Genomic DNA, 12,240 nt, shown 5'->3' with positions numbered 1-12,240 from the left:
GTATTCTTTCCACTATGGATGTCAGTTGACCTTAAACACACAAAATATTTACTTTCAATGGTATATATTTCTCTCACATACAATGCAAATAATTTTTTGTTGGTCAAAATTTTTAACCCAAGTACAGTTCTTTGTAGCAAGCACCCTAAAAATATCACGGATGTTATATAGGTGTTTAAATATTAAAGTAATTTCTTTCTTATTTTTCATTTTATTGGCAGGCTGACATCTTCTCAGATTTGGAAAATACCAATGTTTCTTTGCAACCTCAACTTCCTGGGACTCCACCTCCTACGACACTGACAGAATATCCTCCAAGTCCTACTTACACTTTCCAGGCTCAGTCGAGACACTAATGATTGTACCAGATATGGTCCCGTTTCGGAAAGCTTTGCCCAGTTGCCGCAAGCATCACCACTACATAGGAATCTTTCATCTAGTCTTAGTCCACAGTACCAGACGTCATCCCATTTTGCTACCCTTTCTCCAACCAATGCTGCTCTGTCATACACCAGTGGCCAGCAACAAGAGGAAAGCCCTTTGAATTTTGCAGCTTACATGAAGTATGATTAAATCCAGTGCTATCATGTATCACGGACACGGTTCAGTTAACAAATATCAGGGCGGTAAGAATTTCTCACTGTTTGTTTCCAAGCTAGAAAAGTATTTATGTGCTTCATATGAGAAAAAGGTGTCTAAAACTTGATAGGTTAAAATTTTCAAGTTTTTGGAAAAAGTATTGTCACAATTAACCGTATAAAAAAGTAAACTATTTTGCTAGAACACAAATACGCACGTACACAGACTGTATTTTGATAAAATAATCCTTGAACGAGATATTCCAAAAACAATTGTGTAATCATTTTAGTAGCAAATTCTAAAAAATTTGACTCATAAGTCTTTGTTCCATAAGCACATTTTCACAGTGGGTCTGAGGTTCTAAGGAAGTACAGCAGATATGACAAAAGGAATAACCTTGCAAAGATAAATATTCAAATGGCAAGTATTGTAAAGGTGAGATGCCTGATTTTATCATGAACTTTGTGGTGAGAATATATTTAAGGAAATTTAAATGAAATGATGTACTATTTTTAAATGTTTGGATACTTTTTATACCGTAACATAGTGCCAAAGAATTTATGTGGCTGTGATTTATTAGTTTTGTATTAAATATGTATATTTATGATAAATATAGGAATCAAACCCATGTTTGTTTAAGAAAATATTAATATAGTATATGTTAGGATGAGAAAATACCACATTTACACGCATACATACCTACACAGATGTTAAAATGGCATACTCACATTTTTTATTTTTAAGTAAGGAACTGTTTTTATGCTTGACTGAGTTGAGATGTATTTACAGTAGTACAGAGCTCATGAATGCCAAATGAACAAATTGTGAAACTCCTTAAAAAATGATATTGTTATGTTACAATAAAGTTTCATACATACTTACCTGGCAGATATATACATAGCTAAGACTCCGTCGTCCCCGACAGAAATTCAAATTTCGCGCCACTCGCTACAGGTAGGTCAGGTGATCTACCGGCCTGCCCTGGGTGGCAGGACTAGGAACCATCCCCGTTTTCTATCATATTTTCTCTCTTCCACCTGTCTCCTGCGGGGTGGAGGCTGGTGGGCCTTTAATTGTATATATCTGCCAGGTAAGTATGTATGAAACTTTATTGTAAAACATAACAATATCATTTTCATACAATCAACTTACCTGTCAGATATATACATAGCTGATTGGCACCCTTCGGTGGAGGGTAAGAGACAGCTTCTATATGGAATAGACAGGTAAACAACATATGTTGTAGGTATAAATAAAACCTTGGTTCCTACCTGATAGGTGGTAGACTTCGTGGGTGTTTGCCCAGTAGTCTGCATCACTCAAGAAACTTTAGCGAGATATATGATCTATGGCCAAGAGTTCTTGTGGGTCTGCCGATGGGGTCTTACCCACTTACTCGGCAGAAGCCTAAAAGGACTTTGTCAATGGGTGCTGATCCACTTATATGACAATACACCTTATGAAGGAGCACACAACCAATCCCGACCACCTGATCCTAACCATACGTTAGAACTACAGATTGTTAAGAGTTTATCCCCGAACTCGTCACAACAATCGTAACTCAAAATCACTACGCGACACATACATAATTTTCAAAATTATACTCAACTAATTGGATATGACAAGAATTTTACTGAACAACATAGACGGCCGCCCGTGCTAGCCTAAGTCCTCTATTGTTAGAAGAGACTCGACCATATCCAAAAAGAAGAAAAGTATAACATTTAAGGATTGGTGTCTGCTCCCGTACCCAGAATCGTATCCGCTGATACGAAAGGACCTAGAGAAAAACACTTCTCATATGTCACACGCACGTCTTTCAAGTAATGAGATGCAAATACTGAGTTTGCAATCTCCAAAATGTCGTATCTATTATGTTTTTAACGACATATTCTTATGAAACAAGAGAGACGTCGCTATAGCTCTAACTTCATGAGCTTCTATTCTCAACAGTTGTAACTGTTCGTCAGGACAGGCCTTATGAGTGTCTGTAATGACGTTTCTTACAACGAATGCCAGCGCATTCTTGGACATCAGTCTTGTGGGGTCTTTTACCGCGCACCAAAGACCTTGTCTAAGACCTCCATTCGATGCTTCTCTCTGAAGGTAGAACTTCAGAGCTCTAACAGGGCAGAGAGACCTCTCTGTTTCTCTGCCTACGAGACTTGACATGCCTTTGACTTCGAATGACTTAGGCCAGGGATTCGTAGGATTCTCGTTTCCAGCTAAAACTTAAAACAGGGTCTGAAACGAGCAAATCGCTGAGTCTCCCTTGAATGCTACTTCATCCTGCAGAGCATGCAATGCCCTAATTCTCTTTGCCGTAGCTAAAGATAATAGGAATAGGCATTTTCGGGTAATGTCTAAACGATGCCCGATGAGGAGGTTCGAATCTTTCCGATGACAGATACTTTAGAACTACGTCTAGGTTCCAGTTCGGAGGTACTGGTTCCTTATACTTTGAAGTCTCAAAAGACCTTATGAGATCGTGGAGATCTTCATTATCTGCCCGATCTAATCCTCTGTTCCTGAATACAGCCGAGAGCATACTTCTATATCCCTCTATTGTGGATACGGCTAGATGAGATTTTTCTCTCAGGAATAGCCGGAAATCCGCAAATTTCCGCTATAGAGGTAGTGGAGGAGGACAACTTCTTGGATCTACACCTCCTTCTAAATACCTTCCACTTCGACTGGTATACTTTCGTAGTGGAGGTTCTGCGTTCTCTCGCGATCGCGCTTGCTACTTCGCGAGAAAAGCCTCTCGCTCTGACAAGTCTTTCGATAGTCGAAAGGCAGTCAGAGCGAGAGCGGAGAGGTTTGATGGTTGTATGAGAAAGATCCGTCCTTCCGGGTAGGGATCTTGGAAAGTCTACGCTTCACTCTACCACCTCCTTGAACCATTCCTGGGCCGGCCAAAAGGTGGCTATTAACGTCATCCTCGTCTCCTTTGACGCCACACACTTTTCATTACTAACCCCCGGATTTTGAATGGGGGAGAAGCATAAACGTCTCTCGAGACCAATTTAGAGGAAGGCCATCTAGCAGGAAGGCATACCATAAGTGCTCTGGGATCTTCCACGACCGAGCAAAACACTGTGAGCCTTTTTGAAATAAATGTTGCGAAGAACTCCACCTGAGGAGTTCCCCACAGAGACCAGAGCTCGAGACACTTCCTCGTGTAAAGTCCATTCTGTATGAAGGACCTGGTTCCTCCATGCTGAGCCTGTCCGCCCTCACATTCCTTCTCCCTGTAAGAACCTTGTCATCAGGGAGATGTTACTGTGATACGTCCAAAGTAATCGGTCTCTCGTGAGCTTCGTAAAGGAACGAGGAGTGCGTCCCTCCCTGTTTCCGAATGTAGGCAAGAGGGGTGGTGTTGGGCGTCAACTCGTCCCCGTACTCCTCAAGAAGAAGGTTAGTCAATCCCCCTTCTAGTTAGACAAACCTTCTCTTTCACTATATTCGTTATCCGAGTTTTCCTCTAACTCCGGGATCTAAAAGCGTCTCCGCTCTCCCTTTCCGAACATTCTTCTTCTTGCGGAAACAAACTCCTAACAGGAGAGGGGCTAAGGGAATGATAATCCTTCCTCTTTCCCGCTCTAATATTCTTGGAAGGCGTCATAAGCTTCGGCTTCTCTAGAAATTTAGAAGACTCTTCATGCTTACATGACGCTTCCCGTTTGCCAAGCGTCATGGATGACGTCTTTTGCTGACGTCTCGATGACGCTTCGCGCTTGGAAAGATGCTCAGCTCTCCAAAGGCGTCCTCCTTGGCGTCATAATATTGGACGGAGCGTCATGTCTATGCTCCGTTTCCAATGACGCTTTCGCTTCTAAAGAACGTCTTACTTCTCTCTGGCGTTACGAAACTCTCGTAAGCACCTGTTCTCTCTCTCGCACTAGACGCTCTGTAAGACGTTTAGCCCGTTTCCCGTCTGTATGACGCTTGTCGTTGAACAGGTAAGAGAGGACGAGACTTCTTAATTGGAAGCGACACGTCCTTCCGACGTTGCGTTCGAGATGACAGTTGCTCTTGAACTGCTATAATGATTCTCTTGACGCTTCTCCCACGTCCAGTGCATGACGTCTTTCGTCATCACTCGGTGGGGAAAAAAGGAAAGGGTACTTCCGCGTACACTTCAGGTGACGCTGACCCCCCGCCCCCTTCGCTTTCTTGCTAGAAGACGGAGAGTCAATCTGAGAAACTCTCCGGACTAGAATCCCTGTCAGGCGGTCATATGGCGCTTCAGCGGTTTCGACAAGTTCGATTCCCTCCACCCTCGTTTAGGTGAGGGAAGGGAGGGAGGATTCGAGGGGACGAGAAAACATCGCGAAGGACCGTTTCTATAGTGCCCTTGAGCCTGTCCTGCAACGAAGCAGAGCTAGCTTAGGAACGTCTGACTGTTGGGGATTCCCCACAACCTCCTTAAGGCTTTCGACTTTCCTTCTCCTCTGTGTTCGTGAGCTTGGAAGAGGTCTAGGCTCGGGAGTGTCGCAGGAGCCTGGCACCTACTGGTGCTTGGAGGAGAAATGTTTCATTTTCCCTTTTAAAGGGACGAAAGGCGGACCTACCTCTCTTCTCTGGAGCCTTCCTTCTTGCGGGAGGTCTGGAGATCGGACCACCTCGAAAGGGCTGCGTAGAAGTGCTAGGTCCTTTCTTGTCCGATACTAAAGCAGGTTTCTTCTTCCTAGCTGACCTGCGTCAGAAGATCCTGCGTCGCCTTCTCAGTTAAAGAGTGAGCCACGTCCTTCCACTAACTTAGAAGGGAACAAATAGTTCGAAAGAGGTGCATATAGTAGAGCTGCCCTCTGCGCATGCGAGACGCCTTTGTTAAGAAGGCGCCCTACACTGTCCTTTTTCTTCAAAAGACCTGCTCCAAATAATGCAGAGACTTCCAAAGATCCATCTTGTACTGCTTTGTCGATGCACGACAAAAATGCATAACAGGGCTTCAGGTTCGATTCCCTGCGAATCGTGAGCTTTCTTGGACATCACCCCAAGGGACCAATCCAAGAAGTTGAAGACTTCCAATACTGGAAAAGTCCCTTGAGGAGATGATCTAGTTCCGAAATACTCCAAGTAATGCGGGCAGAATTAAGACTAGGACGCCTTGAAGCGTCAACTAACGTCGAAAAGTCTGCCTCTGTAGTAGAAGGGAGAGCGATACCCATATCCTCCCCCGTCTTGTACCATATGCCTCTTTTCCCAGCTAACCTTGCTGGAGGACATGCAAAATACTGTCCTGGTTAAGTCTTTCTTCGACTTCATCCAGGCGTCTAAGGCGTGTAAAGCCCGCTTCATCGAGATGGTGGGGGGCTTCATCTTCAGAAAAGACGAAGTCTTCTTCACCAACCTTCGTCACTCGAAAAGAGCGAGCGCGGAGCAGGTTAGCATCCGGAGGGTCAACTCGTCTCCGTATTCCTCAGAAGCAGGGTAGTCAACACCTTTATAGTTGGACAAGCCCTCTCTTCCAAGATCGTCATCATCCGAGTTTCGTTCGAACTCGTGATAATCCTGAGTTTCTGTTCTCCTTCTCCTTTCAGAACTTTCCTCTTCTGGGGGAGACAAACTCCTGATCGGAGAGGGGCTAAGGGAATGAAAAGTCTTTCCTTTTTCCCGTTCTGATCGACTGGAAGGCGTCACAACCTGCGGCTTCTCTCGCGCTTTAGAAGACGTCATGTATGACGCTTCCCGCTCTCCGAGCGTCATGTATGACGTCTCTTGTTGACGTTTAGATGACGCTTCGCGTTTGGAAGACGCTTCGCTTTCTAAGGGCTTCCTACTCGGCGTCACAATCTTGGACGGAGCGTCACGTCTAAGCTCCTCTTGATTTGACGCTTCACTTCTACAAGACGACTTCCGAGCAGGTGCGAGAGGACGAGACTTCTTAATAGGAAGCGTCACGTCCTTCCGACGGGGCGCTAAAACTCCCACAAGAGATGACAGTTGTTCCTGCACCGCCATAATGATCTTCCTTGACGCTTCTCCTACGTCTATGCCTGACGCCTTTCGTCATCACTCGGGGAAGAAGCATGATGGGGTACTTCCTCGTAAGCGTCAGGTGACGTTGACGCCACCTTCGCCTTCTTAATAGCCGACGGGGGCTCATCCGAGAAGCGCTCCGGGCTAGAATCAATGTCTTGCTTCATATGACGCTTCAGCGGTCTCGATAAGTTCGACTCCTTCCACCCTCGTTTAGGTGAGGGAGAGGGAGAGGACGAGAACACTCGCGAAGGACGCTTTTTCTATAGCGCCCTTGAGCTGGCTGCCATGAAGCAAAGCTAGCTGAAGGGACGTCTGACCTTGGGGATTCCCTCCGACCGTCCTTAAGGCTTTCGACTTCCTTCTCCTCTGGGCATGTGAGCTTGGAAGAGGTCTAGGCCTGAGCGCCGCAGGGACGATCAAACGCCCCCTCCACAAACACTGATAGGGCTCACTTCACTAAAATTTTCACTATCACTAGCCTTACCTTTCGAGTCCGCCATCTTGGACTTCATGTCTCGAATCGTCGCTTTCAGATTGGCGATTTCCGATGCCGAATCCGAAAAGACACTCTGAGAATGAGATTTATAGGGAGAATCTACAGTAGTAGGGTTAGAATTATTATTGAAAGGCTCAATAGGCCTTGAATTCACACCTTTCAGCCTTCTAACTCTATCCCTCTCTAACTTCTTCAAATAAGAAGTCAAAGTCTTCATTCTTCTGCATTCAAACTCTCGCATTCCTTACAAGTGTTAATAGCAGAACACTGCACCCCCCTACATTTACGGCATACAGTGTGAGGATCAACCGAAGCTTTCGGTATCCTCACCCTGCAAGCCTACATTCACACACATTCTCACACTCACATTAGAATCAGACATACTGAGAAAAATCCAAAAGAGTTATTCCAAAAAACAGTCCACAGTAGCGAATGCCAAAAAACACGATCCAAATACGTCACCAAAAGTCGAAAAAAAAAAAACGCTGATCAAAGTGTTGAAAAATGAATCCAAGTCAGGAGGTAATAACAACAATGTTTTGATACCACCGCGAAAGAGAAAATATGATAGAAAACGGGGGATGTTGGTTTCCTAGTCCTGCCACCCAGGGCAGGCCGGTAGATCACCTGACCTACCTGTAGCGAGTGCGCGCGAATTTGAATTTCCTGTCGGGGACGACGGAGTCTTAGCTATGTATATATCTGACAGGTAAGTTGATTGTATGAAATTACTTTGTTCATATACCAAACAAACCTTCATTGTTCATATACCAACAAACCTTCACTCTTAACATTACAATAATACTAGCGCCAAGCTGGAAAAACCGGTAGAATTATAAAAAAAAAAACTTGTGATCCAGTGACTATTGGCAAATAAGATAAATTTAAAATGTATAACTATACTTTAGTTGAACTTTAAAACACAAGAAAAACAAACACATACTTGTCAGCCATTGACACAAATTTGGAGATTCCTGAGTTTTCCACCTTTGGCAGTTAAACACATTAAAATATTATGTGAACATCAATTATGCCAATATTTTGTGTGTGCAGAAAACGGCATCTATCTAAATCAATTAAATTCCAAGAGAAATAATTGTGTATATTATAATCATACACAAGAACATTAAAACCCTGAGGAAAACTTTGCAGTTGACATTTGTCGTACTACATATTAGGACAACCTTAGTAAATACTCTTAATCATGATAACTTTACTTGCTTACTTTTTCAAATTTTCAAATAACTTTGCTATCTGTAGAGCCTCTGTATTAAGGCCAACATTCTCCATATTTGTCAGCAGTGTCACACAACACCTCTAGGAGGTGGGCCATCAATGTGGCCGACCTTCACTTTGTGCAGGTAAAATTAGAAGCACACTACTAGCTCCCACTGCTCCTCCAGTGTGTGAGGCATAAGGCCGCACTTCACGACAAAACTTTAGGTTTTCTTTTCCTTCCACAGCTCCCCATCCCCACCCATATCCACCATCGCGATCCCACCCCATTTTGGTACCTGCGACTGGTGTCCCACAGATGTTTCATTGTAGATGACTTGAGATATCCCCTTTGAGGAGCTTGACCTACAAAACAAATAATGCGTGATACACATGATGTCTTGAAAAAATCCTACATTTACTACCAATCTTAATGAATTTCCTTTCCTTAGAATCTAAAGACAATCAATTCAGTAACCTCCAACAAGACAAATTTTTAAAGATACTTAATAACCAATTTTATTTTCACCATCAAAATGATGGATATTAACAACAGTAATATTTGCAGGGAAGACAGCACACAATGTGTTTAAATATTTGGACTTACTTAATTCAAATGATGAAATGAAAAGGAAAAATGAGACTAGGTCTTAGAAAATGAATATTGCAGTAAAATTAGTTTGTGACAAATGAATTCAATAACTAGAAAATATAATATCCCGAACTGACCACAATATATTTTTTTTTTTTTCTTAAACACAAACCTGTTATTTTATTTATGCTAAGTGATTGGGAACATTACATATAGTTTGAGGATTAAAAAGAAAAGTTGAGTAACACTTTTCTGCAAGTATCCCCTATCCCCAATACTTTTTTAAGTGTTAAATTTGTTATTAGAAGTTCATACTTGTGAAACTTTTGTTTTGAAATTTTGTATGTGTACTTGCAGTTGACAAACTACTTTTTTTCCCCAATGTTTGCCTAGGACTGGAGATACTAACTACCTGGGTTATGAGCCACAAAAAGTAAAAGAAGTAAAATACAAGATATATTTGAAAGTAATAAAATGTGAATCATCAGTGTCCACCATGAATAATATGTAGCTTTACTGTATTTGGATTAGGTTAACAAGTGTACAATATGGAAGAGTTGTAAAGAATGTGTACATTAATCAAATTATGATATATCGAAGATAAACTTCTTATAATATAAAAGGGCCAATTCCCTGTAGGAGGGTACTGCCGTCAGTGGACCTCATGCAGTGCACCGTAGGGCTTGTACTTTAAGGAAGCCCCATCCACACGATCGATCTTTGCTCGATGCGACGTCAGAAGAGGGGAAAAGTCAGAACCTTATCCTGTTTCTCCGCCTCTGACGTCACATCAAGTAGAGTTCATCGAGCTTTCGTGTGGAGGGGCCTTCAGGTTCTTTGCAGCATGCCTTCAGTCCCTAGCTGCAACCACTTTTGTTCTTTTTACTGTAGTACTTCCTTTCATATTCTCTTTCGTCATCTTACTTTCCACCCTCTCCTAACACTTGATTCATTGTGCAACTGTGAGGTTTTCCTCCTGTTACACCTTTCAAACCTTTACTGTCAATTTCCATTTCAGCACTGAATGACCTCATAGGTTCCAGTGCTTGGCCTTTAGCCTAAATTTGATACACGACTCAAAAAGGGCCAACTGCGAACTTATATATATCAGGCAAACAGAACACCTGTTCAAAATAAAAAGAATATTTACAGTGAGCGGTAGCAGCAGTAATAGAAAGACGCTCACTGGTTATTGTCAAATACTATTAAGCATTTAAATACACTTATTAAGGTCCAAGAATCGTTAAATTATAATAATTAAGGAAAAGCAATCACCAAGATAAGGAACTAATAGATATTATGGGCTGAAACAGCAAAATGAGTTATGAAGTGGGAACTGGTCAAGTTCTGGAGATTAAAGTCAATACGGTTCAGACAGGCACACTTGATATGAAAATTTTCTCGTGACTGGGGGACTCCAGAGTGAAGATTTCAAACAGAGAGCTGGATTTTCCTTTTATGAACATTTATGGAAAGATCCTGTTGTATCCTGAGGGCAGCCATGAAAGTGATGGGTTTTCAGTACCAAATTTAATGCAATCTGTACAACACATTATGAGCAAATCATACCCAGTTCAGCTAAAGCTTAATCTTGTCTTACAAGTGAAATAATGAAATCTGAAACAAAAATTGAAGTAACATGGATGAAAGTCCGATTATTGGTTAACCAGGTTAGTAATATGCTAAATAACATGTACTATGGAAAATTTTGCTACAAACTGAACAGATAAAACTAACCTTCCACATTTTGTGCACTATTTTGTTGGCTGGAGTACAACATAGCATTCCCAAATCTTGTTAAGTCTTCAGCTGTAGACAAAAATCCTCCACCAGCCCATTTATATGAATTATCAACATATGGGGCATTCTCCAACCTCCCAGATGAGTCACGCCTGTAATAACTGAAAACACATTTAAAAATTTACATTTATATCCACCACCATCATCATTAATATTTTTTAAAAATATGTTTTCCATCTGGTCAAGGACTTCATTTATGCCCTTTTTTCATAATTTTCCGAGTCTTGCTGCTGAATTTCATCCTGCTATTGTAACTGCTGCACAGTACAGCTGACTACCTGTTATCATCCCTCCTCATCACACAGCAAAAACTGTACCACCACAATTTTTGAGACCAGTCTCTTATCCAACTTCTGGACTTCACATCCCTCGGCAAATTGTAGTCTTCTTTCCTTTCTTTCTAAGTAACCATGCCTCTGCTGCCAAATTAGTAGTACAAGCATTATACATGCATCATTGATATTTTTATTCTAACAAATTGGGATACTGTATTGCTATTTACCAGTAGTCCTGACTATCATTTTCAGTAGTGCAGTTAACACATACAGTATGAACAAATGGGTTTGTATAAAAAAATTGGATTGTTTATATATTCTCAGTTGTAATGTACAAAGTCATTTACCCTACCCTACAAGTCAATCACACTACACCATGCAGTAAGATGAAGGTGTTAGCAGCGCAGCGTGAAACTTGATAGCCATGCAGTATAATTTTGTGATGACAAAGTTATTAAAATGAGGGAATAGACTATTTCAACCTTTTGCATCAAAACACTGACTGTGAAACAGTAATATTTTCCTATACCTTGCTCTGTTGTAAATGATTCTTGAGGGGTCATCTAGGTAAGTATAACGAAGACCAAGATCATGAAAAATACCCTGAATTGCTTGTGGAAATGGCTTACCAACCACACTTTCAACTACTGCACTAACCACTGTCCACCCGTGAGTTGTGTAAAGGAAATCAGTACCTGAAACAGATAATTGAAAGAATAAGAAAATGAAAACAAGCAGTGATTACAAACTGTATTGTACTGTTCAGATACCCTTTCTGGTACATAATCAGTCCTAATGCTGCATGAATTTACAACACTTGGTTCCATAATTACTAGAACTGTGAAAATGTCCTTTACAGGTATAACCCAGAAAACATCGCTTCCAGGATGGGTGGCTAATAGCAATCCAGGGGAACTAAATGATATGACAATTTGTCCAAAATTGCATTTTTCCTAACTATACAAACCTGAGGTCCTTTTACAATAGGAAGGTACTAGCGGCAGCTGGATAGGTCGTAAGCTTTCGAACAAGGGGTTCAGTAGTTAACTGCTTGTCCGACAGGCGCGCGCGCGCGACTGGTAGGTAAACAAATCACTTTTGCTTTTGGCCCAAGCAAAAACTGCAGAGTGAGGGGTGGCATGAGGTGGGGCTATGTGTAAAAGGACCTCAGGTTTGTATAGTTAGGAAAAATGCAATTTTGGACAAATTGTCATTTGTTCCGACACGGCATACAAACCTTCGGTCCTTTTACAATAGGAAGACTCACTTCTTGGTGGGAGGAATCTGAGTCTTTT

General features: G+C 41.8%; 2 protein-coding genes across 2 annotated transcripts in view; one reads left to right on the top strand and one right to left on the bottom strand.

Moving 5' to 3' along the window:
• The window catches only part of LOC135212450 (uncharacterized), a 100,490-nt gene extending 99,750 nt beyond the window's left edge, over positions 1-740 (top strand). Inside the window, 1 exon segment of the mRNA XM_064245848.1 lies at positions 428-740. Coding sequence (XP_064101918.1) covers positions 428-573 — 146 coding nt within the window. The 3' untranslated portion in view covers positions 574-740.
• LOC135212449 (serine beta-lactamase-like protein LACTB, mitochondrial) overlaps positions 1-12,240 on the bottom strand; it is a 43,627-nt gene that overhangs the window by 17,178 nt on the left and 14,209 nt on the right. Inside the window, exons 6-8 of the mRNA XM_064245847.1 lie at positions 11,475-11,640; positions 10,608-10,771; positions 8,410-8,644 (exon numbers count right to left, since the gene is read on the bottom strand). Coding sequence (XP_064101917.1) covers positions 8,490-8,644; positions 10,608-10,771; positions 11,475-11,640 — 485 coding nt within the window. The 3' untranslated portion in view covers positions 8,410-8,489. The remainder of the gene's footprint in view (positions 1-8,409; positions 8,645-10,607; positions 10,772-11,474; positions 11,641-12,240) is intronic.

Source organism: Macrobrachium nipponense, chromosome 41 (genome assembly GCF_015104395.2).
Source record: "Macrobrachium nipponense isolate FS-2020 chromosome 41, ASM1510439v2, whole genome shotgun sequence".
NCBI classification, from domain to species: domain Eukaryota; kingdom Metazoa; phylum Arthropoda; class Malacostraca; order Decapoda; family Palaemonidae; genus Macrobrachium; species Macrobrachium nipponense.
The sequence above is the reverse complement of the archived record's forward strand: the minus strand, read 5'-3'. Positions and strand labels throughout refer to the sequence as shown.